The sequence below is a fragment of the Dipodomys merriami genome, unplaced genomic scaffold (assembly GCF_024711535.1).
Source record: "Dipodomys merriami isolate MVZ:Mamm:240054 unplaced genomic scaffold, mDipMer1.0.p SCAF_70, whole genome shotgun sequence".
Classification (NCBI taxonomy): Eukaryota; Metazoa; Chordata; class Mammalia; order Rodentia; family Heteromyidae; genus Dipodomys; species Dipodomys merriami.
In genome coordinates this window covers 1,547,525-1,574,311 of record NW_027206291.1, presented here as the reverse complement: position 1 = coordinate 1,574,311, position 26,787 = coordinate 1,547,525, and the positions used below count along the sequence as shown (strand labels likewise).

The 26,787-nt window shown below is 57.8% G+C and overlaps 1 protein-coding gene across 2 annotated transcripts in view; it reads right to left on the bottom strand.

Moving 5' to 3' along the window:
* Positions 1-22,461, bottom strand: part of LOC138817550 (mediator of RNA polymerase II transcription subunit 26-like) — a 32,588-nt gene extending 10,127 nt beyond the window's left edge. Inside the window, exon 1 of one of the 2 annotated variants that reach the window (XM_070008007.1) lies at positions 22,239-22,461. In XM_070008007.1, the coding sequence (XP_069864108.1) occupies positions 22,239-22,310 (72 nt within the window). In that variant the 5' untranslated portion in view covers positions 22,311-22,461. Of the gene's footprint in view, positions 1-9,617; positions 9,696-22,238 lie in introns of those variants that run through there. The other variant, XM_070008009.1, reaches the window with a different exon arrangement.
* Between the last annotated feature and the right edge of the window lie 4,326 nt (positions 22,462-26,787).

Below are 26,787 nucleotides of genomic sequence, written 5' to 3'. Positions count from 1 at the left end.
GGAGCGGCTGCAGGCTCAGCCCCCCCATTACAAGGCGCCAGCTCCCGGGGGTCCCCAACTGCAGCACCCTGCAGGCGTGGGGACCAGGGTGCGGCCACTGTCCCCTCCCATGTGACACAGAAAGGCTGGCATGCGGACAGTGGGGGATCAGGGTCGCTCCTGAGTCAGCCAAGAGCAAGCGAGACAAAGCCAGACTCAGGAGCAGGGGCCACGCCTTGGCCCACGGCCGGGGGGGGGGAGAGGCGTGGGGGGGCAGTGGCCCGCGCCCACTGTGGTTCACTAGGCCACTCGTCACCGAAAGTCAACGACCCGGTTCCTCTCCCCGCCTCTGCCCCCAGTGGCCCCAGGCCATCACTGGGGTGCCCCTCTGTATTCTGTGCCAGGGCCCCCACTTCAAGCACAGATTGAGAATTAGAGAACAAGACATGGCGCTGTTTGGCACCGGAGGCCGCCGAGGTAGAAATAAGTCGGTCGGTGCAAATTCGCTAGCGCTGACTCTCCCAACCCCGGCCTGATGTGTTTCATCTCTGCTGCTGTCTGTCCGTCCGTCCGTCTGTCCACTCGGGCCTGGCCGGCTCACGAGAGGTGGGCGCGGCGGTGGTCACACGCCTGAAGCCAGCAGGCCCGGGTCAGTGCCCTTCGCGGTGCCCGCTCAGCCCCGGGCACGCTGAGCAGCAGGGCGTGCGGGCAGGCAGAGGGACAGATGCCCTTTTTACCGAAATGGTGGGACAGAGAGCTTAAAGCAAAAAGAAGAGCATGTCCATGCTTCCACCAAGCTACTGTAATGTTCACGCACACCGAGGCGGTTGCCGTCGTCAAGCCCCTGGCCTGGCAGGCCTCAGCCTGCCTCAAACCCAACCCGTGCCCTCGCCTCCTGCAGTCTGGCTCCATGAATTCCTCAATAGTTTAACTGTCCAGGCTCCAGTGGCGCACGCCTGTAATCCCAGCTACTCAGGGGAATGAGATTCTGTCCCAAACAAAAATATTGAGGGTTAGGTGGTACTGGGCAAGGTTTCTGCTTTTTGCTTTTAGCACCGATTCCCAAGCCGGCCGCAAACTCAGGATTTTCTTGCCTCCATCTCCCAAGCACTGGAATTACAGGTGTGCCCCAAACCCAGTCAGGCTTTCTTGTTCTAGAACCCATTAAAACAACTGCAGACTACACAAGCCAAGTGTGCCCGTGGCTCATGCCTATAATCCTACTCAGGAGACTGAGACCTGAGGATCTTGGTTCGAAGTCAGCCTGGCAGGAAAGACCATAGATGAGATGTTTATCTCCAATAAACTCAGGAAAGCCAGAAGTGGTACTGTGACTCAAATGGTAGAGGCTCAGGAACAGCGCCAAGGCCCTGAGTTCAAGCCCCAGGACTCTCAAACAACTGCATAGCTATCAAACTACAATGAGCTCCCCGCGCAAACCTGCCGAGTCTTCCTCACCCACACACGCACATGCTTCGGGTCACAGACGCAGCCCTGCCTCCCAGACAGCCCTGCATGGCCCCAGAGCACTGCGCCCGGGCGAGGGGGGGTGCTGGGGAAAGCAGGGGAGCAGAGCAGCCCCTGCAGGGCCAGCAGCACCGTTTTCCTCACCCTGAACCCCACATTAAGGAGCACCAGGAAGCCCAGAGGCTGAGCTGAGAGCTCCCGACCAGAGGGACCCCCGCTTCCTCCTCAGCCTCTCTGGGGCCCGGCCCTCTGCCCTGGGACGGATCCTTTAGTCCTAGGTTGGTGGGGACAGGCACGTGGGCCGAGACTGCAGTCCCACGCACAGGCGCACATGCAGACGCGCGCACAGGCTGGGGGGCGGGGGGTGGAGAGGGCCTTTGCCCGGCTGAGGGAGGCTGGGTCCCCAGAGCGCCTGGCCCCCAAGGAAGAAGAGGCTCCGCTTGCAGAAGCCTCCGAGTTCCTGATTCCCTCAGTCTCAGCCTGTGTCCACCTGTGCCCCCCAAAATGGGCAGGAGCACCCCTCAGTGGGGCGGTCCCACTACCTCACCTCCTCGGGCCTCAGCTTCACCAAGGGCAGGACAGCCCCCAGGAAGTCTGCCCCCAGAGCGCCACTGGGACCGGGGGAGCCACCCACAGCCAGCTGGAGGGGTCCCCTGGGGGGGGGACCCAGGGCCCTGCCCTGCCCTGCCCTCAGGGCTGCCACCATGGAGGAGAAACAGCCCACTGCAGGGGAGCCCCAGGGGGGCAGGGAGCCTGCTGAGGCCCACTTGGGCCTGCTCCTGCGCCTGCCACCTGGCTTCCCACCAGGCGGGAGGGCTGGCATCTGCCCCCTTCCCTCCAAGGTCAAACACTGGTCACTGATGGGGCTGAAGCCCTGGCTCTGGCCCCAGACCCCTTTCTTCCCAGAGGAGCACTGAACGCTGGGTGTGGGACGCCCAGCTCTGACGCTGAGAGACGCCTCTGGGTGCTCCCCACAGCCCCATCAGCCCCCAGCCCTGGCCTCCTGCTATTGGCTTCCAAACATGCGGTGCAGCCTTTTCTGACCAGATACCCCAAAGCCCGGCTTCCTACTAGCAAGAACCAGTTAGTTGGATTAAGAAGGGGCTGCTTGGGCTGGGAAGGTGGCTCAGTGGTAGAGTGCTCACCTTGCATGCATGAGGCCTTGGGTTCGATTCCTCAGCACCACATAAGCAGAAAAGGCCAGAAGTAGCGCTGTGGCTCAAGTGGTAGAGCGCTAGCCTTGAGCTGAAGAGCTGAGGGACAGCGCCCAGGCCCAGAGTTCAAGCCCCACGACTGACCAAAAAAAAAAAAAAAAAAAGGCGCTGCTTTCTCTACTAAGCAATTCTTACTAGGAGCTCCACAAACGACCATCCTTTTTTTCTCAGTAGTAAACCAAAGCACAGAGAGGTCACCTAATTTGCCGGAGGCCACACAGCAGGGTGGGGAGTGCAGAAGCCTGGCCCGAGGCCTCTCCAGCACCCCGCCATTCTCCACAGCACAGCACAGCAGAGCACAAGCCTGGCCTTGAAGGCGCTGGCCGCCCCGGCCGGGCGGGCGGGGCCGCAATGCCCGGGTGCCGCACAGAGGGTGTCTTTGAGGAGGCCGAAGAGCGAGTGGGAGTTTGCAGGGCAGACCAGTGGGGGGAAGTGGCACAAGCAAGGGGGGGTGGGGTCGCGGGTCACAGGTGGGGGAAGGGCTTGGAGGTGGAGCCCAGGCCCAGGCCCAGGCCCAGGCTCAGGCGAGACTGCGTGGTGAAGGCCCAGCAGCAGGAAGCGAGCAGAAAGGGGCCCCCCCACCACGATGGCTGGTGGGACAGGAGGAGGCGGTGTTCGCGCACTGAGGCTCTGAGCACCGACGGACGGAGACACCGTGCATGGCTGGCCAGAAGGCCTCCAAGTTCCCCAAGATGGGGCCTCGCCCTCCCCGTGGCCCTGGGCACGTGTGTCCTGTCCTGACAGGGCTGGCGTGCGCACAGTGCTGCCAGGAGGGCCCGGTGGGGCGCACTGGGGAAGAGGGGCAGCCCCAGGGGTGTCCCCGCCAAGCACAGCTCCCCATCACTACGGAAACGCCCGCAACACCGGCACGCAGACGCCAGCTTCCCCCCTCCGCCTCCCAGGTCTCCCGCACCCTCAGGCCTGCTGGGGGTTCAGGCGTCAAATCCCAGACAGATCACCTGGACAGAGCGCACTGGCCCGGGCACCCCTCGGGGCAAGCGAGGCCCAAAGGACCTGGGGGTGCAGCGGGGAAGGACGTGTTTTCTGGGGTGACAGCAGCCCACACCGTCTGGGGGAGGCGGGGTGGAGCGCCCTGCAGAAGGCAGGTGCAGGGGTGGGCCCCCTCCCCGCGAGTCCCCCAGCACGCCCGCTGGAGGTGGGCCGGGAGCGGCAGCAACAGCAGGCGGCTGCCTCCCAGCCTCGCAGCGCAGCCGGGGGGGGGGGGGGGACCCAGTCCAGCCGCACCCCCACAGCATCTCAGACACGAAGCCCAGCGCAGCCAGAGGCCCGCGGGGAGCATCCCCACCCCCATCAGCTCCACCTGCACACATGCCCACGCTTGCCTGTTTCGGGGTCTGCTGTGTGCCCCCCATCAAGCTGGCATGAGGGGGCAGGGACGGTGCGCCAGGCGTGTGCCAGCGCTGGCCCCACCCGAAAGCTATCACCAACTGAGATTTTCCATCAACGTAGATGGGCCCGCTGCGAACAGGAGACACGGTCCTCCCGTCTGCGACAGGACCAGCACCCTGCCTCTGTGCTTAGTCATGGCCACGGCCTCCCACACCCGGCTCCACTCTCAGCACAGCCGCCGTGGGCCGGCCGGTGGCCGGCCGATGGGTCCGGGGCAGCAGGTGTGCACACCAGGGAACGGGCGGCATGACAAGCCCTCAGCTCTCACAAGTGTGCAAACACCCGGGCAACGTCCCTCACACTGTCCATGCCAGCACCAAAATTTTGTTCGTTTTGTTCGTGTGTGTGCATGCACGCGCGCACGTGTACCTGCTGGTCCTGGGATTTGAACTCAGAGCCTGGGCATCGTCCCTGGGGGCTTTTGCTTAAAGCTAGGATTCTACAGCTTGAGCCACAGGCTCCAAGTCTGACTTCTTTGGTGATTAATTGGAGATGGGAGTCTCCTGGACTTTCTTGCTTCAGCTGGCTTTGAACTGGGACCTCACATCTCAGGTTCCTGAGTATCTAGGATTACAGACAGGGGCCACTGGCACCCAACTCCAAAACTTGTTTTTAAAACCCATTTATATGCTGTTTGTATCACTATCAAGCTACATACCGTTTACATGAAGGTGGAAACATTACCATAAAGCACATAGTTTTACTGGAGCTCAGTCATGCCCAGTCACTGCCACTGCGCATGGCTGTTCTATGGAGCAGACCGCAGTCGCGTCAGAAATACCTAAACTGTACAGCCTGCAAAGGCAAAATCATTTAGCCTCAGATCCTTTACAGAGAACTTGGCTGCCTTCTGAAGGTTAGACTTGAGAAGTAATGAGAAAAGGTTAATCATAAAAATTAAACGCTAAGGGCTGGGAAGGTGGCTCAGTGGTAGAGCGCTTGCCTTGCATGCATGAGGCCCTGGGTTCCATTCCTCAGCACCACATAAGCAAAAAAGAAAAAAGCTGGAAGTGGCACTATGGCTCAAGTGGTAGTGTTAGCCTTGAGCTGAAGAGCTGAGGGACAGCGCCCAGGCCCAGAATTCAGGCCCATGACCGGACTCCCCCCCCCAAAAAAAATTAAACTTTAAAAAGTATGTCAGAGCCGGGCACCAGTGGCTCACCCCTGTCTTTGTAGCTATTCAGGAGGCTGAGATCTGAGGATCGAAGTTCAAAGCCGCTGGGGCAGAAAAGTCTGTGAGACTCTTATCTCCAATGAACCACCAGAAAACAGGAAATGGAGCTGTGGCTCAAGTGATAGAGCACTCGCCTTGAGCTGAAGAGCTGGGTGAGGGACAGAGCCCAGGCCCAGAGTTCAAGCCCCACGACAAACAACAACAACAAAAAGTATGTGAGAGCTCAGAAGGTGTCTCGGTGGTAGAGCACTTGCCTAGCATGCATGAAGCCCTGGGTTCGATTCCTCAGTACCACATAAACAGAAAAATTTGGAAGTGGCACTGTGGCTCAAGTAGTTGAGTGCTAGCGTTGAGCAAAAAGATCAGGGACAGTGCCCAGGCCATAAGTTCAAGCCCTGGGACTGGCAAAAAAAAAAAAAAAGCAAAAAACATCATAAACTAGGCACCAGTGCTCATGTCTGCAATCCCAGCTACTCAGGAGACTGAGTTGTGAGAATTGTGGTTTGAAGCCAGGCCTGGCAAGAAAGTCTGTGGGACTCGTATCTCCAAATATCTACCAAAAATCCAGAAGTAGACCAGTGGCTCAAGTGGTAGAGTGCCAGCCTTGAGCAAAAAAGCTCAGGGACAGTGCCCAGGCTGGGTTCAAGGCCCTGGACTGGCAAAAAAAAAAAAAAAAAAGCAGGTCCTTACAGTATATGAAGGCTATCACCTGACTCATTAACATAAACAAAAGTATTAACTGAGGACTCAGCCACAGTGCCAAGAGGAAGAGGCAAGATTTCAGTTTAAGGCCAGGAAACACAAGACCTTATCTCAAAGAACATGCCAACATGGTGAAAGGCACAACTAACTTCTGTTTCAGCACTCAGGAGGCAGAGGTAGAAGATCATGGTCTGATGCCAGCCCAGGCAAAAACAACAAACCTTATCTGGGAAAATAACTAAAGCAAAAAGTGCTCAGGGATGGGCTGGGAAGGTGGCTCAGTGGTAGAGCGCTTGCCTCGCATGCATGAGGCCCTGGGTTCCATTCCTCAGCACCACATAAGCAAAAAGAAAAAAGCCGGAAGTGGCGCTGTGGCTCAAGTGGTAGAGCGCTAGCCTTGAGCTGAAGAGCTGAGGGACAGCGCCCAGGCCCAGAGTTCAGGCCCCACGACTGAACCAAAAAAAAAAAAAAAAAAAAAGTGCTCAGGGTGTGGCTCAAGTGGTAAAGTGCTTTCTAGCAGCATGAGGCCCTGACTTCAAACCCTCGAAGCACAAAAATCAATCCATCAACCAATCCCATCAGCTGTCAGGATCTCAGACCCACGCTCCTAAGGTGATAGAAAGTCCAGCAAAAATTGATAGGATGGTGAGCATTTGCAAGTGTTGAGAAGCAACTGCACCAGGCAAACTCCATGTTGCCCATCCTGCACCTTGGCAAAGCCAGAAGCCAGAAGCTGGTGTGTGCAAGCGAGTCCGCTTGAGCAGGGCTCACCTGGGGCAAGCCCCACCAAGCTCAGTAACAACATCTCTAAGGGAAATCCACCTCTGCTTTCGGGGCCACTGCCCCCCAAGCTATGTGGGGTGTTGTTTTCGTTGTAAGCCACCTGTGGCTACTTCCACTTCGTGCCACCCTTCCGAGGGGCCTAGACAGCACTATGGCACCACAGTCGGCAACCACGCCACTCCACTCCCCAGCGCTCAATACCGGCCAGCTACCGTCTATGCTTATTTTCATTTGTTTTGTGGTTTAGAGAGACAATGGGGAGGGGGGAAGACTCAAACAACCTTTCCTACTGTCCAGATCCCTACCAATGCTGTCCCTTCTCCCCCATTCTGCTTCGGGTGCTGCCAGGCCGGTGGCACTGCCCCCCTGCCTGGAGGGCAGTGTGTGGGCTGGAGCTACAGAAAGGCAACTGAGTGACCAGAGCTGTGCCGGCATCCCAAGCCCTACATAGTCAGGAAACTGAGATCTGGGGACCACAGTCTGAAGCCAGCCTAGGCACACAAACCCGAGCCTCTTCCCTCTAATTAACCAGCGCGCGCATGTGCACGCGCGTGCACGCACACACGCGCGCGCGCACACACACACACACACACACACACACACACACACACACACAGAGCAACTTATCTTGGTGGCTACTGTCCAGTCCTCCAGCCTGCCAGCGGCATTCTTCCCCACGCGTCTGTGAAGCAGGTAGATTTTCTGAGTACTAATTATATCAACCTTTCTCTGTGTGGTCTCTGAGATCTTATGATTGTTAGCTGAGTATATCCTTCCCCGGGGAAGGCTGCTGCATCTTAAAAGCAATTTCTCTCTCTCCCTTTCCCTCCTCCCTCCCTCCCCCCTCTTCTTCCTTCTCTTCCTCTCTTTCTCTCTCTCTCCGCCCCCTCTGTTCATCAGCACTGCATCAGTGCACCGAGGGGTCCTGAGAAGGCCAGGCAGACTGAAACCTGTCAGCTTCAGCCTCAGAGCTCCAAGGAAGGCCGCCTGCCTTCCCTTCCTCACAGGGCTTCTGCTCCACACCCCATGTCTTCCTGGTTTTTTTTTTTTTTGGGGGGGGGCGCACTAGAATTGTGGGAAATTATGCAATGGTATCCTGTACCTGCCCATTGCTGACAGTAGAGCAAGAGTGCATCACAAAACCACAGTTAATTATCTGCAGTCTCCCCCCAGGAGTAACACCCCTTCCCAGAAAAAAGGGGAGAGGCTCTGCTTGTTTATTTCGCGCCTGCTTGGCACCGAGCAGCTCCCGGTGGGGCCTGCCTGCGTGCAGGGAGGCGGCCTCAGCCTCCCTCTGCACGGGACAGCAGACGTGTGATGCCATCGGCCCAAGGACTAACAACTGAGACACAACTACAGAAATGTGAGCCCGGGCCCCCTGCAGAGCCCGTCTGTGCACCACTTTTCTTTCTTTCCAGCCATCTTCCTTTATTTGAAGGTGGGAGGAAAGCCCAGAGGACCACGCATCACCGACAGCTGGAATGAAATTACCTTCTCCACAAGACACCGCCTTGTGGGCTGGAGCTGGCGTGGCCCTGGGGCAAGCGTGGCGTGGGGGAAAAGTCTGGCCTAGGAGGGGACAGCAGCCCACTAGCCCTGGGAAGACCCTGGGGAAGAACAAGGAGCCAGCATGCACAAACAGGAGGAGGTGCGCTGCAGGCTGCCCAGGAGCGACCCTGAGGGCAGAGAGCTGGCAAGCACTCCTGTAGTCTCAGGGGTTCACAAGACAGGGCCCTGAGACCGGAGGGCATCAGGCAACCCAGAGAGCAGGCTCAAGGCCTTGTGTAGCCCATGTCTGCGGCTCTGGGGACCCCGCAGGAGAAACCCACCCAAATGACTCAAGCCTGAAGGCCAAGAGCCAGGGGAAGGGGCGTCCTCCCTGACCTGCCAAGCCCAGGCCCCACGAAACCTTAATTCTTACCCCATCCCTCACTGGGTGCCCCCAGGTTAGGCACTACTGGAACAATGGAGGGGTCACAACCCATCAGCAAGAAAAGAACCAGAGGAGCGGGGGACTCAGTCCCCAGCACCCAGCTGGTCCCAGAAGAGCTCTGCCCTCAACTTCTAGTTCAAGTGAACCTATGACCTCTTTCTTTTGTAGATCCTGGGGCTTGAACTCAGGGCCTGGGCCCTGTCCCTAAGCCTCTTTAGCTCAAGGCTAGTACTCTTACTACTTCCAGTTTTTCTGAGTAGTTTATTGGAGGTCAGAGTCACAGGATTTTCTTGCCCTGGCTGGCTTTGAACTGCAGTCCTCAGATCTCAGCTTCCTGAGTAACTGATTACAGAGCCGAGCCACTTCCTTTTTTGACCCTCGTCCTGTGACCTGGTGTCTCTGCCGCTTGCAACCCCAGGCACACAGATGTGTCCAGGCAGCAGGTAGTTCCCACCCCTCCCATCCAGCTCTCTCTCAACGCTACCAGCAAAGCGCTACTCTCTGCACACGCTCTGACCAGTCATGCGTCCACCCTGGGACCACACAGTAGCCGGAAGCTGCGTCCTGTGGCGGGCAGGTCCACTGCCGACAGAGGGAGGGGCGTGCTCTGGAAAACCAGGAGGCAGAGCTGGGTGGCTGCTCACTGCCCAGCAGGACCAGCGGCAGGCACCCCGGGCTGGGCCCCGAGAGACCCAGCTCGCTAGGATGGGGTCCCACGGCAGCTGTGGGATGGCCACAGCCCCACAGGGGGAGGACAGGAGCCGGCACTGCCCCTGCGCTGTGGCGGGTGGGCTGCGTGGGTGCCAGGGGCTGACGGATACAGGAGGGTGCTGCACTGGGAAGGGGCACCCTGCAGCTCCCATCAGCCAAGAACCTGGAGCAAGGCGGGGCGGAGCGAGGGTGCAGGGGAAGCAGGCATCCTGGCAGGGAGGTGGCGGGAGGCGGCACCACTCACGGTCAAGGCTGCCATCCTTCTTGAGTTCAAGTCCAGGCCCGGAAGACAGTATAGTATGGTGACCCAGGCAGACAGTGTGGAGTGATGCCCCCAGAGGCGCCGTGGGCCCAGGCAGCTTGCCTGACACAGCAGGTGAGGTCACTTCCTCTTTCTCAACAGGGCGGGGCCCACCACTCACCAGGATGGAAAACCTGTGCACAGCAGTACACTCCCACACAGGAAAGCGCGCACGCACGCACGCACGCACGCACGCACGTAAGGGGCACGGTGCAGGGCAGCTGGCTAGCACCACCCAGCCACACCAACTGCTGAAGACAGAATGCTCACGTCTCCACTGCTCATCCTAATGCAAGTACAACCTGCCAAGTGCACCCAACTGCGGGAGACCCGTCTCCAGTCACCCTGGGAGGGTTCCCACCCTCTGTGCTATGGGCTGGGCCTGCTGGGGATCGGCTGCTTCTGGAAAGGCCTCCCTCCCAACTTCCGGCGGTGGCCATCACCTCTCACAGCGCGGCCTCCATGGTACAGAGGCAGGCCCGCTGTGGAGGATGCCCCACCTGCCCCCCACCCGTGGCCACAACAAACTGGCCCGTTCCCCCTCATTTCCTCTCATCTCACACTCAACCCCCAAGGCCGCTGCCAGCACAGGGCGCGGGAGGGCAAAGTTCCAGGGCGGTGCGGGGAAGGCCTCAGAGGCCAGGGAGGAAAGCAGCCGGCTCTCACTCAAATGCCCAGGCAGAAGCGCCCCGAACACGGAAGCCAGCGCGTGGCACCCGTTCACACGGCCCTTCCGGACACCCGAGCCTCACCGCGAGCACACGGCTCGCTTCTGTCACCACCAGCTGCCAACACAAGCCCGGAGGCGGGGCGGGAAGGCGGCTAACCACGCTGAGAGCCACCCAAAACCAGGAGGGAAAGAGGCTGTGGGAGAAGGATCGCTTGGGCCTCTCAACTAACCTACCGGGAGGAGCCAGGCCCTGAAACACAGGCCAGTTTCGGGTCCCCAGGAGGGAACACAGGGGAGATGGGCAGGGCCGCCAGAGCGCCTGCCCCCATCAGTCCGCGGAAGCTGCAGTCACCTCTGCCCACAGGAGGCGCGGGGACTGAGGGGGAGGGCTCAGGGCCGACCACGCCCACTGCACTGCCTCCGAAGCACAGACCCACCCACCGCCAAGCCGGGTATCAGGAAGCGGTGAAAGAGCCACAGGAGACCCTGAGCCCACAATAAGGGACAAAGGACTGTCCGAGGGTGACAACAGGCAGGTTCAGAGTCTGGGACCGGGGCCACCTGCCCCACGCTCCCCTCACCCCTCACCAGGCTGCCCTGCCGCTGCCCAGCTGCCCCGCTGCCTTCAGGATGTGAAGCTCTAGGGCAGCACAGGCCAGCACAGCACCCAAGAACAAGCAAATCAGCATCCACGGGGATGTCAGCCCACAACACACTCTGCACTAGGGGACCTGGAGAGGCCCCGCAGACACCCTGGTACCGTGCGCCCATCTGCGTGCCACTAGCCCCGTGGCCACATGCTCTGCCGACCCCACCACAGCCCCAGGAAGCAGGATTAAACTGTGGAGCTTCTGGGGAAGACCCAGAAGATGTCATCAAGAAAACCTGACACCTTGGAGGGAGGGCTCCAGGTCCATGGGGAGACCATGCTGAGGGGCGCTGGCCCTCCGCCAGGGTTTCGTAAGCCTCTGTTTGGGCTGCCCCCACACACACACACCTAGCACAACCCTCCCTCTGGGAAGAGGTGAAGATGGGGCTCTGCCAGACATCCACTAACCCAGTGCTTAAGAAACCATGAACTCGCCGGCTGCCGTAGCTCACGCCTGTCACCCCAGCTACTCAGGAGGCTGAGATCTGAAGATCTCGGTTCAAAGCCAGCCTAGGCAAGAAAGTCTATGAGGCTCTTATCTCCAATGAAGTACCAGAAAACCAGAAATGGCACTGTGGCTCAAGTGGTAGAGCGCTGGCCTTGAGCTGAAGAGCGCAGGGACAGTGCCCAGGCCCAGAGTTCAAGTCCCAGGACTGATGAAAAAAAAAATTCCCTCAATGGCTCCTTCTGCCCTCCCTCACAAAAGAACGCAGCACATGGCCACCCGGAGGTCAAGTGTAACAGAGTTGGTGTGCGTAGAGGGCAGAAGGTGGGCAATGGGGCCACCAGGACCTGGAGGGGGGCTCCAGACCCCCTTCTGGGTTCTAAAGCACCTCCCGAAGTCCTTTCAATAATGCACCGGCTACTGGCCAATCATGGCCGGCCCCAGCCAACCTCCGGTAAAACCACACTACACACAGGGCACAGGAGTAACCAAAGTCAGCAGCAGTCACACAGCTAACCAACCACAGGAGGGTGTGTGTGAGCGTGAGAGCACGTGAGGGTGTGTGTGTGATACATTTTATCACACAACAAAAAAGGCCAGAGAGTCCTGGGGAAGCCAGGCTCCTGGAAGGAGTGTTTGTGCGGTGAGGATGGAATCCAGGGCAGGAGCTCTACCCACCCAGCCCGGAGGAAGGAGCATTAAACACCACATCCAGGCTCACAAACATGCCAGTTCTGCGCTCAGCAGGGTCTTGTCGGTCAGGGATAAAGATGTCAGCCGAGAAACAAAAAGGGAAAAACAAAAACAACCTTGAACATCCTTCTCAGCTAGCACACAGTATGTCAGGGACAGGTTGAATGAACATCTCTAACCCAAAAACTGAACATCAAACTGCTGCAAAATGCAAAACACATGTGTGTGTGTGTGTGTGTGTGTGTGTCTGTCTGTGTGTCTGTGTGTCTGTGTGTCTGCGTGTCTGCGTGTCTGCGTGTCTGCGTGTCTGCGTGTCTGCGTGTCTGCGTGTCTGCGTCGCCATCCTGGGGCTTAAACTCAGGGTCTGGGCACTGTCCCTGAGCTTTATCACTTCAAGACTAGAAGTCTATCACTTGAGCCACAGCACCACTTTTAGCTTTTTGGTGGTTAACTGGAGAAAAGAGTCTCACAGACTTTCCTGCCCAGAGTAACTCTGAACCGTGATCCTCAGCTTCCTGAGTAGCTAGGAGGGCAGGCGTGAGCCACTGGCACCAGGGTCTGAACTCAGGGCTGCCTGTCACTCAGCTGGCACTCTACCGCCGGAGCCTCAGCTCAGTGTTACCACTGGTTATTGTGGAGATGGCATCTCCTGGATTCTTCGGCCTGGGTTAGCTAATCTGGGTCTCAAACTCCTGAGTAACTAGGATGACAGCTGTGAGTCACTGGCATCTGGGTAAAACACAAAATTTTTTGAGTACCCAATCACACTGAAAAGCTTTCAAACTTTAGATCACTTCAGATTATAAGCCCTCCCCTAACCTTTCGAATTAAAGATAATCAGTAAAGAATCTATGAAAGTTAGGCCGGGAAGGTGGCTCAGTGGTAGAGTGCTTGCCTTGCATGCATGAGGCCCTGAGTTCTATTCCTCAGCACCACAGAAGCAGAAAAAGCCAGAAGTGGCACTGTGGCTCAAGTGGTAGAGCACTAGCCTTGAGCTGAAGAGCTGAGGGACAGCGCCCAGGCCCAGAGTTCAAGTCCCACGACCGACAAAAAAACAAATCTATGAAAGTTCAAAAATGCAATTAAAAAAAAAAACCCTTCACCCCGACAGTACTGCTCGCCCCCAAGGGTTTTGGATGAGGAGCACCGCGGCTGACCCAGGCCTGGGACCCAGGCAGGATGGTGGGAGGCCTCCTCTGTCCACGCCTCTCACTGGGGGCATGGGAGCCCCAAGCAGGCAGCCAGGCTCGGGCCATGTGGCCACTGAGCGCCCCCCCCCCGTGTTTTTACTGGCTCCTGCCTTCCAGGGCTGGACTCCTGGGGGAGAGCTGTGGATGTCCAGCACTCAGAACTGCTTCCCCTGCTGTTACCGCTGCTGACCAGCTCTAGACCTGTCACAATAGAAGCAAGAGGCAGCGGGCCCTTCCTATGTTGTACAAGTTCTAGACACGCAGACAGCAACCTGCACTCTGCCATCAGGAACCGCACGGAAGCCGCAGCCGACAGGACCTGCTGGCAGGCTGTGTGCCCTGTACTTGCTTCCTGGAAGACGGAGGCAGGAGTTCAGGAGGCCAGGGGTTCACAGACAGCCTAGGCAGCACAGCAAGACCCCGTCTCACACAAATCTCCCTATCCCCCAACACACAAATGGGCTCGCTGTCAGGAAAAGGAGATGGTGAATGGTTTCAGAACGAGACCACCATACACTGAATTAGGAAAGGGTCCCAAAATGGGAGCTGTAAGGAGCAGAGGGCTCCCAGCAAGAGGTAACAAAGGCCGAATTCTCAGAGACACAGGGGTACTGAAGAGGTCACCTACAGATGTACGAAGATGCTCTTTTGGTGACAAGTTTTCTTCTGGCAGTACTGGGGTTTGAACTCCCGGCCCTGGCACACTAGCAGGTGCTCTACCACTTGAGCCATACTCTCCACCAGTTTCACTTTTCAATATTTTTCAAATTAGATCTTGCTTCTTTTTGCCAGGCTGACCTGGACTGCAATTCTCCGATTTGTGCTTCCCACATACCTGATGAACAGACACGCATCACCAGGCCCAGCTTTTTTTTTTTTTTTTTTTTAACTGAAATGGGATCTCAAGGATTTTTGGCCTGGCTGGCTTTGAACCCCTGTTCTCCAGATCTCAGCCTCCCCAGCAGCTAGAATTACACATATAAACTACAGGTGTTGGTGACTAACTGTAACTGTAAAGACATAACTAGGTTAGGAATAGCAGCTTCTGGCTTTGACTTTTTCCAGTTACTCCAAGTTTGGCATAGTAAAATTGTACCCATGCACTCAAAAACAGTTGCAACCACTGGGAGGGACAAATGCAAACCACAAGGAATAGAAATGCAAAGCACGGGCTGGGGATGTGGCTTGGTGGTAGGGTGCCTGCCTAGCACTACTGAAGCCCTGGGTTCCATTCCTCAGTGCCACAGTCAGTGCCACAGACACAGAACAAGCGGGAAAGCGGCTCCAGTGGGAGAGTGCTAGTCTTGTGCAAAAGCAGCTCGGGGACAGTGCCAGGCCCTGAGTTCAATCAAGTCCCAGGAAAAGAAAGAAGGAAGGAAGGAGGGAGGGAGGGAGGGAAGGCAAACCCTTCAGCATGGAAGGGTAGTAGGCCAGGGATTCCCTGGGCTCAGCCTCCGGCAGGGCACTCCTCGGGAGGGAGTGAGGAGGGGGAACGTCTTGTTTAGCCACTTACTTTAGGAGCACCTGGCACCTAGTCAGAACAAGATTCCCTCATCTAAGACAAGAGACAGATTGTACTTAAGTCTCTTCAAGATGGATCAGCTAACTTTTAGGAGTAAAGAACTAATCAGCCAAGGCTCCAGTGGCTCACACCTATAATCCTAGCTACTCAGGAGGCTGAGATCTGAGGATTGAGGTTCAAAGCCAGCTAGGGCAGGAAAGTCCATGAGACTCCTATCTCCAAGGAACCACCAGAAAATCAGAAGCAACACTGTGGCTCAAGTAGTAGACCACTAGTCTTGAGCTGAAAAGCTCAGGGACAATGCCCAGGCCCAGAGTTCAAGCCCCACGACAAGTGAAACACAAAACAAAGCAAAACAAAAAAAACCAAGATGGTCCACCCAGTACCTGGCACATAGTAAATGCTCAGTAAATGACAGCTAGGCACTGGTGCTGCCCACCCAGAGACCACCACAGGACACAGAGGGCACCGTGGCCACCTGTGGGTTTCGGAAAGGCTCTAATGAGCCCTTGGCGCTTCCCTGAACTCATCTGGAGGCCCCTGTTCCCCAGTCCTGCAGACATGTCCAGGAACTCTGCCAACGTCCCAGTGGCAGACACAGAGCTTCAGCTCCATCTGCCTGGCAGTCCCCAGAGGCCATGAAGCATGGCCCGATGGGACCCTTCCCCTTACCGCTCCATACAGTACCACAGAACCTTGGGAACTGGGAAGCCACAGAGCCCAAGACCACCCTGCACGGCCAGACACTAGTAGCAAGCTCTAACAATAACACAGCAGGGCGGGGGGGGGGGGGGGGGCCAGGAGGCCGGCCTCCCTCGGCCTGGGTTTGCACTTCAAAGCCCCCCAGAGGATGTAACAGTGTTCCAAATACTACTCACCCTCACCTGTAGGCCCAGCTTCTCAGGAGGCTAGGGAGGACTGCTTGGGCCCAAGAGTTCAAAGCCAGCCTAGCCAGCACAGGGAGCCCCGCCTCCACAGCACACACACAGCTCCCACAAGGCCCACTCTGGAGATGTGGACAGAGCCTGTCACCTCAGCAGAGCTCAGAGGGCCACGCCCAAGACCTGCCGGGATTCCTGCCCCTTCTACCTGTCCCCTCACCCCAGAACTGTCTGCAGACACTGGACACACCACGCTAAGGTCCCTGGTCCACCTCTCAGCTCAGGTGTACTCAGTTTGTGCCCCTCCCTAGGAGGCTGGCAGTCCCCGGGAGGGTGGGGCAGGGCAGGGCCTCCCCAGGGTGCAGCCCTGGCTGGAAGAGGCTGCTCAGCTGAGGCCCAGCTCCCTTGGGGAGAGGCTCAGGCCAGGCCTCCCAAAGCCCCGGGCACTGGAACACACACCACACAAATCCCGGGCAGGCCCACTTCCCGGGACCAGCACGCCGCTCAGGGGGAGCCCTACTCAGAGGACTCATGTGCAGGGTAATAAAGGAAGGGGTTCTGGATGGGCAAACTGTCAGCCTGCACCCACCAACCCAAAGGGCATACTGCGCTCCCAAAGGACTGGGCAGACTCATGATCACAGAAATAAAAAGCTCGACTCTTACCCACAGAGAAAGCACCCCACCCCAGGGGGAGGTCTGCAGGGGGGAGTGGGCAGGAGCCATCCTCCCCCCCAACTCCCCTGCAGAGAGGGCAGGCTGGAGCTCTGGGAAGATGCTCACAAGGCGCTCTATCACCTAGCCCCGAGCCACAGCTTCACCCCCTCTCTGGAGCCCAGCTGACCAGTGGACCTATTCCATCTGTCTTCAAGACGGAGGCCCTTCCCACAGGCTGCGCTTGGGACAGTCCCTCAGTCTCCAGACCTCCGCCAAGACAACATACTACCAGGATGACAACACCTGCATCATGACAGACCAAAGAGCCCACCCTCGGGGGATGGGGAGTCCTGACTGGTTACCTCTGCTCTTCCCCCTCCATCCTGGCCATCACAGAACAGGGAGCAGCGTAGGGCAGAATCAGAAGAGTTCAAGTGCCCAGGCTTTGTGTCCTCTAACATAGGCTGCAGAGTCAGGGGACAGTGATTTTTTTTAAGGATCTGTGGCATTTTAAGTTAACATCAAAAGCGCTAGCCAGGTGCCAAGCGACTCAACCATGCTGCAATCTGATAATTTGGGTTTAAAGTCAGCCCAAGCAAGAATGTCTATGAGATTTTTTTTTTTTTGGTCAGTTGTGGGGCCTGAATTCTGAGCATGGCGCTGTCCCTCAGCTCTTCAGCTCAAGGCTGGTACTCTCCACTTGAGCCACAGCGCCACTTCCAGCTTTTTCTGCATATATGGTGCTGAGGAGTCGAACCCAGGGCCTCAGGCATGCAAGGCAAGCACTCTACCATTGAGCCACCTTCCCAGCCCCACCACTTTATGAGACTCTTATCTCCAATTAGCCAACAAAAATGCCAGATGCTGGTGGCACACACCTGTCATCCTAGCTACTCAGGAGGCTGAGATCTGAGGATAAAGTTCAAAGCCAGCCAGGGCAGGAAAGTCCATGAGACTGATACCTCCAATGAACCACCAGAAAACTAGAAGTGGCACTGTGGCTCAAAGTAGTAGAGCAACTAGCCTTGAGCTGAAGAGCTGAGGGACAGCGCCCAGGCCCAGAGTTCAAGCCCCACAACCAAAAAAAAAAAAAAAAAAAAAAGCCAGAATGGAGCTGTGGCAAAGGGTAGAGCACCAGCTTTACTCAAAAAAGCCAAGAAGCACACAAGAGGCCAAGTTCAAGCCCCAGGACGGGCATGCACACTGGTACACATGTACACACACACACACAGAGCACTCTCCCCGTGAAGCAGAAAGCAACGCAAGGCTAGGCGCACGAGAAGCTGCCGGCAGCCTGTGCAGGCGGCGCTGGCCCGGCATTCTGCTATTGCAGGCCTCAGGTGTTCCCAGCCCCGCGGTCCAGCAGCACTCTCTTGTCAGCACGATCGCAGGGACGGCGCACCCAATCTCAACCTCAGCCTGTGCGGCAGGCAGGCCTCTTGTCCCAGTGGAGCGAGTCCCAACGCCAGGTCCCTGTGTCCTGAGGATGGTAGCAGCAGGCTGGGAAGTGTGCTGAGAGGAAGGCCCACGGGAAAACACGGCCTCCCTGCTTCTTTTCTGATCCACTCAGGACAGTGGCCCCACCCCACCTACACCTCTTCTGACACCATCTACAGTCAGAAACCCTGTCACTTAAGAACACGGGAAGCCCCTAACTTTGGGCCAGCCTCATACTGCGTCAACAACAACAACAAAAAATGCACAAAAGTACCTTGTCATCTCCTGGCCACAGGACACCTTGTGCAAGCCGGCGCCGACCATCAGCAGCTGCTGGCTCTGCCCCAGAACCCCCAGCAGGGCTGTTGGGAGAAACCTGAACACCATTACAGGAGCATGCACAGCGAGGCACATCTCTGCTCAGAAATCTATTTCTGAAAAAGTTCCCCTAATGGGCTGGGAAGGTGGCTTAGCGGTAGAGTGCTTGCCTCGCATGCATGAAGCCCTGGGTTCAATTCCTCAGCACCACATAAGCAGAAAAAGCCAGAAGTGGCGCTGTGGCACAAGTGGTAGAGCGCTAGCCTTGAGCTGAAGAGCTGAGGGACAGCGCCCAGGCCCAGAGTTCAGGTCCCTCCCATGACCAAAAAAAAAAAAATTCCCATAATCCATGTTGCAGATATTTAACACAAGTGAACAGAAAATCTAGGATGATTCGTGTTGGCCTCTGTTACACCTTCTAGAACCAGAAGCTGGGTCTGTAAGAAACCTTGTAGGAAAGACACACTAGTTCCCGATCACTCTGCAGACACTGGGCCTGCAGGCCATCCAAACCAAGCAATCTCTCAACCGGCAAACTCAAATTCCTAGAAGGGCAAGCGATCCTCCTTGCGCTCGTGTGCGTGTTTGCATGTGTACATGCGCACGTGCGTGAGTATATGAGTGTGTGTGTGTTTTTCTCTGCAGGGCTCTGTGGCGCATCTCCTGAGGTCCCTGATGCCCGAAGAAGCAGGAAGAGGAAGGTAGCTCCTGAGATTTCTGGCTCTCTGGCTCCAGAACCTGACATCAAAGGCACCTGCAAATCCCTTTTCTCCAGAACCTTCTCTATGGAGAAAAGGGGTCATTGCCTGGCCCAGCATGCCTGCTGCATGGGCAACCACGATCCCTCCACTGTCTGGGAAAAGCTCGCCCGCTGCCACCAAGGCACATCCCTGGCCACCAGCTGGAGAGAAAGCTCTGTGTTAGACCGTTCTATAACTGCAGTTCCGGGGATACAGCAGCCAATCACAAGACTTCTTGGAAACTAAGGGCTCACATGCAGCCCCCCCAGTAGGCCCAAGGAGGCCACTAAGACTCAGAGAGTTGAAGGTGCTAAAGAAAGCGAGCCCAGCGCCTTGGCAGCTGAGAGAGTAAGAAGGCAGGGAACTCAGGGAGCAGCCTTGTCCTGCCCGGTGCTTGCGGGAGTCTCCACCTCTCCCCACAACCTCCCTGGAGGCTGAAGAAGCATGCACACAGTGTTGGGAGAGCCTGCCACCATGCAGGGTGCGCACGCATACACACACACACACACACACACACACACACACACACACACACACACACACACACACACACACACACACACACACACACACACACACACACACACGGTTGTCACGATGGCTTGGGAACCCGTTAGATGCTTTTCAAGAAGGAGAGTGAAGGATTTGCTGTATTACAGATTGGCAGAAATTACTCCCTCTCAGCCTGCTGTGGTGCAAATTCAAATACTCCAGAGATTAAACTTTAGATCCCAGACAGCTTTTCTCCTGAGCACTCCATGGTCGGGGCAGGTGGGACGCGGCCCACCCGCAGGGTTACACACGTGGTATCAGCTCGGCGGGCGTGACACTGATTTTTCAGCAATAGATAGCTAAGTTTGTTAACCATAATTGCATGACCCTAAGGTAAGCATTACATGACACAATTCTCTGTCACTTCTCTCAGAAGAGGTTTAATTTTAGTGTTGGCTCTTCCGCCCTGTCCCCGTTTTTTTGTGTTTTTTTCCCTCTAAGCATCTTAGCTGTGTGTCAGTTTCCCAGTGGTGGAGTTCCTAACTGGCAAGGCAGACAGGCAGCGGCGCAGCAGCACCCCCCTCTCACTCGCGTGCACCCAGACACCCTGCAGAAGCGCAGACATGGGGCTCGGGCCTCCTCCGCCAGGCTCCGTCTCTGAAAGCTAGCTCCTGTCCGAGGAGCTTCGCTGGGTTGGTGGCTGGCACTAATAATGGCAGCATTTAAAGGGAGGCACTTTCCTCATCACTCACAGTCAGAGACCATCTCCCAGCTCCGTCCCCCACACAGACATCAGCAGGACTCTCCCACAGCCATCGCTAGCATCCCCCAAATAAGCCACGAGAAACGTGAACTCCATGCTGTGGAACATCACCACTGCCCGACAGCCCTCAACACTTTCATGTGTGCTAAGATCCAGAAACTAAGGTCTGTTCCCTCCTCTCCCTTCCTGCTCCTAGGAACCCTTCAGGTGAGAGGTGTGCACACACTGGAGCCCGAGATGACTGTCACACCTCATCTACAACATGGTGGCTGCCTGCTCTACCAGGGGGCATTAAGAATCAGTGCTACCAGCCCAGCAACCACTCGGAGCCTGGAGAAAGGCAGGCAGGACACAGACTTGAAGCGATGGCGCTCTGGCTCCAAGAAAGATGAAAAGGCACTGCAGCTGCTTTCCCTCCCTTTTCAGTCCTGGAACTGCAGCAAAAACTATTCACTGCAGATAGGCCCTTCTAGAAGGGTTTATAGTCTCTGCCTGCCCCACCCCCAAAGCCATAACAAAAATGTCTACAACGTTTGTTGAATTACCATGGAGTCAATCTTTCATTCCTATGAACATTACTGTTACTATTATTACTGTTGAGATAGGGTCCTGCCTGGAACCCCCCCCCCCTGCTTCTTCCCCAGAGTGCCCTGAAGACACGCAGGTGCCACCATGCCCAACTCTCAGGAGGCAATCTTTTTCCCATTTGGCAGCACTGGGGTTTGAACTCAAGGCCTTGAGCTTGCTAGATGGGCTTTCTGCCACTTGTGCTGCACCTCCAGCCCTCTTGGAATCAGTCTTCATGGGTCCAGAAGACCAAGAAGGGCAGCACTATGCTCCAGCATCCAGGGCCTCCCAAGGATCACCAAGCCTGTGCAGACCACATGAACGACCTTACCAGCAGCAAAGGAAAGCAGCCATCTAAGAGTCACCAGCCGCGCTCCTGCTCCTCCAGTGAAAGAAACCTGGGCAACCTGGCCAAGCCGCAGACAAGCCTGCTTCCATCTCAGCATATTAAAAAGTGATCTCAATGGCCACTTCCTGGTCTCCCAGCAAACCTTCCCTTCCACCTGGATGGCCTGCATCTTCCTATTGTCTGCTGCTGCCAGGTGAGAAAAAGGACCCCTGCCCCCACTGCCAAGGCACCGGGGAGCTAATAGAGGGTCACCCGAGGGGGAGGGGGAGGGGGAGGGCCCTCCACCCACAGTAGCCTTGGCAAAAAGCTCCTGAGAGAGGGACCCCCTGGAGCTCACCCTGACCCTCTAGGAGGTCTAGGTCACCACCAAGCGCCAAGCTGTGAGCCCCAGGTGGGAAAGGAAGACGGCGGAAGCGGGGTTCCTGGGAGGACGGCAAGGAGAACAATCACCTCTAGTTGACAACCAAAAAAAAAAAAAAAGAACAGAACAGAACCCGTCCAGCTCTGGCTGGGTCGGGGCTGGGAGAGCACCGAGGCCCAGAAAGACAACAAGAAGGCTCCGGCCCTGCCCGGGACCCAACCCCTTTCCCGAGGCCGGCGACCCCGGGCACAGTCCCAGGACCGGGGTGGGGGACGCGTCGGGGACCCCGGACCCTCAGCTGGGGACAGGGGAGGCCGGGGCTCGCGCAGTCGGGGAAAGGGAGGACGACCCCTCTCCTGACGCCCTCCTCCGCACTGAAGGGTCGGGAGCCCCGGGGCGCCCCGCAAGGCGCGCACCCCCGGACACCAGTTGCTTCGCGGGCCGCCTCGCTCCCCTCCCCCCCGGGAGGGCTTCCTGGGGGTGGGGGAGGGGGGTCGCCTCGGGTCCCCCGGGGGCGGGGGGCGGGCGACAGCGGTGAGCTCCGCGAGGAGCGACCGAGGGTCGGCCGGCCGGGGCCGGGGAGGAGGCGAAGCTCGGGCTCCGGTCCCCCGCCGGCTCCCCACGCCCAGGCCGCACCGAAGCCTCGGCCTCACGTAGGGAAGGCCGCCGGGCGGCCCGCGCCGGCTCCAGCCCGGGTCCGGGGGCGCGGAGGCCGGGATGGCAGCGGGCCCCCCGGGGCGGAGCCCGGCGGGCGAGGGTCCCCGAGGAGGGGGGAGGGTCCCGAGCGCACGCGGCCGCCGTCCCGGCTCCGGGCCGGCCGAGGGTACTCACGTTGCTCTGGGAGTCGATGGCCTGCAGCAGCCGGTCCCTGATCTGCTGCGGGGACGCCGGAGCCGCTGTCATTGCCTGGGCGAGGCGGGGGGGGGGGAGGCCGGGCCAGCGGGCGGGCGGGCTGCGGTGGGGACGCGGGTCAGTCACTCGCCGGCCTCCGGGAGCGGAGCCGCATGTTCCCCGCGGCGCCAGAGGAGGTGGGGGCGCGCGGGGAGGCGGAGAGGGGAGCCGGGGCCGGAGCGCGGGCCCGGGCCGCCGCCGCCGCCGCCGCCGCCGCCGCCGCCGCCGCCGAGGGAGGAGGAGGAGGAGGAGGAGCCGCCGCCACCGCCGCCGCCGCCTCGAGAACCAAACTCCACTGAGCAGCCCCCGCGCGGAGCACTCTGGGTAACTCGCGCCGCACGCAGCGTCGGCGCCACGCTGAGGAGATTGGGAGATGGGGGGGGGAGGAAAGGCCGGAGACGCCGGGCTTGGGCGGGGCCCGCGCGCGCGCGCCACGCCCCGCGCTTCTGCGCAGGCGCCGGTGGGCGCGCGCAGGCGCATTCGCCCGGACCCCCCGCCGCCCGACCCAGAAGAGCCGTTGGGTGGCGGTTGGGCGGGGCAACGGCCGGCGTCGGAGGCCCCGCCCCCGGGCGGGGTCGGCCGAGGGGAGTGCGCGCTCCGCGTCGGGGAACCCGGACGCTCCGGGGGGCACCGGCCTTGGGCTGTGGACGGGGGCCGGGGGCGGAGGTCCCCCGCGGCGTCCGTGACCGCAGGGACCCGGGGTGGGGGGTGGGGGCCGCGGGAAACGCCCGAGTTGCCCAGCCGGGTCCGTGAGGCCCGACTTCCGCCCCGGGCCGGGAGCGCCTGGCGAGCCGACGCCGCGGAGCCGAAGGCCTCCCTCCGGTCCGCACCGCGCGTCTGGCGGCGGGGAGGGGGCTGGGGGGCCGGGGCCGGGGCTCGGCTCCCCGGAGAGAGTCGTCTCTTGCCGGGATCGGTACCGGACGGAGCCCCGGTTGGGAGGGGCCCGCGGGGCGGGGCCGCCGGCCGGCACCGGGCGGGGCGGGGCCGTCCCGGGCGGGGGTCGGTCGCGCTCCCGGCCACGCGCCGAGTCCGTCCCTCCGTCTGTCCGCCCCCCGATCGCCCTCCGCGGCGCCCCGGCGCCCATCGCACCAGCAAAGTAAGTGGCTCCGCGGTCCGCGGCCGGGAGCGGTGCCGCCGCGTCAGCGAGTTCAAGTCCCGGTCGCGGACCACCGGAGCGCTGGGGGCCGCGAGCTAGGGTGCTCTTAACTCGGGAAGCGGAGGCGTTGACTCGGACGGATCAGGCCAGAGGCACACAGCCATACTTGTGGTCAGTCGGCCCAAGGTTCAAGGCCAGCGAGTACAGGAACTCAGCTGCATCAAAACTATCCAAAGCAAAAGCGGCTGGGGCGGGGCCTAAGAGGCACCCGTTTTTAGCAAGTGGGGAGTCCCAAGGTTGGCCCCCCAGTTGCTGCTAACACGTGTCTGGAATGAGCTGCCGGCCCCCCGGCCCTTCTCGGTCTTGGCTGAAATGTATTTATTGATTGTTTTCGGTTTGGGTGCCAGCTTGAACTCACTGACTTTTTCCATTCTACTCCTTGAGCCACATGCAGTTCTGAGGAGTTTGCTAGTTAATTGGAGATAAAATGTCTGGCCCATTTGCCTGCCCAGGCTGGTTTCTAACCTTGACCCCTCCATCATAGATCCCACTGAGTAGAGAACAAAATCTTATGTTTTCTTCGCTTTTTTGTTGTTTTTCTTTATAAGACATAGGACAAGGTCGTACCTCCTAGCTCAGGCTGGCAGGGAGCTGTGGGCCTCTCTATGCTAGCCTCTGCAGGAGCTGGGATAATAGGATTACCAGGGTGTGTCACCTGCTCAGGGCTGCTGGCGAGTTTAAAAAAAAAAAAAAAAACTTTCTTGTATATTCACTCAAGCCATGTCTTTGATCCCTGAAGGACCTAAGCCTTAAGCACTGAGAGGTGTAGCCTGGCATGTAGCATTTGCTTGGGAGGCCCAAAGGCCTGGGTTCCATTCCCAAGGGGGAGGTAGGAGGGAAGGTTGGGGGTTCTGGTAGCTCACACCTGTAATCCTTGCTACTCTGGTGGTTGTGATCTGCCAGCCTTGGTCTGAAAGTCTGAGCCTTTTTTTTTTTTTGGTCGTTTGTGGGGTTTGAACTCTGGGCCTGGGCCCTGTCCCTGAGCTCTTCACCTCAAGGTTAGCCTTCTACTACTTGAGCCACAGTGCCACTTCCAGTTTTCTGGTGGAATTGGAAATAGGAGTCTGGAAGACTTTTCTGCCCAGGCTGGCTTCGAACCTCAATCCTCAGATCTCAGCCAAAGTGGCACTATAGCTCAAAGTTACCCTTGAGCAAAAGAGCCCAGGCACTGAGTTCAGGCCCCACAACTGACAAAAATTAGTAAATGAGGGCCGGGAATGTTCCTCAGTGGTAGAATGCTTGCCTAGTATGCATAAAGACCTGGGTTCGGTTCCTCAGTACCACATAAACAGAAAAGGCCAGAAATGGTGCTGTGGCTCAAGTGGTAAAGTACTAGCCTTGAGCTGAAAAGCCCAGAGTTCAAGCCCCACTACCAACAACAACAAAGTAAATGGTTAAGCATGGAGTTCAGAGTTCTACTTGATTTTAGGACTTCCAATTTTATTGCTGTTTTTGTTTTTAAGGTAGCATCTCACTATGTAGCCTAGGGTGCTGCTAAACTCACAGAGTAGGCCAGGCCATCCTCAAATTTACAATCCTACTTCCACTCTATAAGCGCAGTTGTGTTCACTTTAGAAGTGAAACCAGCCAAGTGTGCTGGTGTATGCCTATAATCCCAGCACTCTGGAGGCAGAGGTAGAAAAAAAAAAAAAAGTAAAAAAAAAACCCATGTGAGAGAACCCATTAAAACCTAGTACTCAAGTCAGGCACCGAGGGAAAAAGCCTGTAATACTGGCTACTCAAAAGGCTGAAATCTGAGGATAGTGATTTGAAGCCAGACTGGGAAAGTCTGTGAGACTCATCTCTAATTAACCACCATTAGCCAGAAATGGAGCTCAAGTAGCAGAGCAAGAACCTGGGGCAGAAAAAGCAGAGAACGTATGTACGAGGCCCTGAAGGTTCAAGCCCCTGACACGGGCAAAATAAAACCACACTGTACACACGTTAATCTTCAATGTTTTATTAAAATATTTACATATGATACACTGCTGTCCCTTCAGCAGGGGAGAGCGGCCTGAGAAAGGTGCAGAGCATCCAGCAGCACACACCCTGCACCCATGATTCTGTGCAGCCTTATATGTCACTTCCCTGGACCCTACTTCATCCAAACAGATAACCAAACATGGTAGCTCACTTCTGTAATCTGAGCTACTCAGGAGGCTGAAATCAGGATCATGGTTCAAAGCCAGCCCAGGCAGGAAAGTCTATGAGACACTGATCTCCAATAAACCACCAGAAAACCAAAAGTGGCTCTGTGGCTCAAGTAGTAGAGCGCTCACCTTGAGCTAAAGAGCTGGAACAGCACCCAGGCCTAGAGTTCAAACCCCATGACCCACCAGAAAAGAAAAAAGCAATGCATAGTAAGGAGATGGCGTCAGGACTTGTGGCCCCCACCATATGCTGATGGGTAGAGACAGCACGGCTCCCAGCCCCCAGGAAGTGTAAACAGAGGAGGCACAGCTGTGCTGTGGGGCTGTCCACCACCCACACACAGCACCCACCACTTCCCAAGCACCCGGTCCCATGGGCTGACCACAGATGCTCCTGCATGCCCTTGACCCCCAGGGACCCGCTCCCCGTGTGCCAGGTAAACCACACCCTGTGCTACAGGGGCTTGCCACTTCAGCCCACTTCCTCCGAGACTCAGGATTGGGGCGGGGTGTGTGTGTCTGTGCGTGCACGCGCACGTGGACACAAGTCCAGGGGCCACCTTCTATCTGGGTCAAGTTTCACAGCCACAATTGAGCTCACTTCTATGTGTGTGGGGGAAAACCTGGGCTCTAGCTCCATAAAACAAACCCTGGGAAATCCGCACCTGTCGCACCTGCGTGAATGTTAAGACACGTTTCATAATAAAGACAGGAAATGGAGGGCCAGGTGCTGTTGGGCACACCTGTAATGCCAGTTACTCAAGGTGGAGGATTGCACTTGCAGACCAGCCTGGGCAAAAAGTTAGACCTCTTATCTCAATAAGCCGCGTGTGACAGTGCAGGCCAGCCAACCCAGCAGGGACAGAAGCATAGAAATGGGCAGTGACAGCTCAGGCTTCCGCTGGGGTGGGAAGCAGAGCCTCATCCTAAGTAAAGAGCAGGGTTCGATTGTCACTCGGCTGCATTGTGCCAGCCTCGCAAATGCAAGGCCCCGAGTTCAAACCCTGAATTCAAGACCTAATGCTCTTGCCTGGCTTTTTCACTTGAAGCTGGTGCTTTACCTTCCACGTCCATCCCGCCACTCCCGTCATGGGGATAGTGCAGATCTGGGCACTCTCCCAGAGCTTTTTTGCTCTAAGCTAGCATTCTTAGCACTTTGAGCCACAGCGCCACTTCCTGGTGG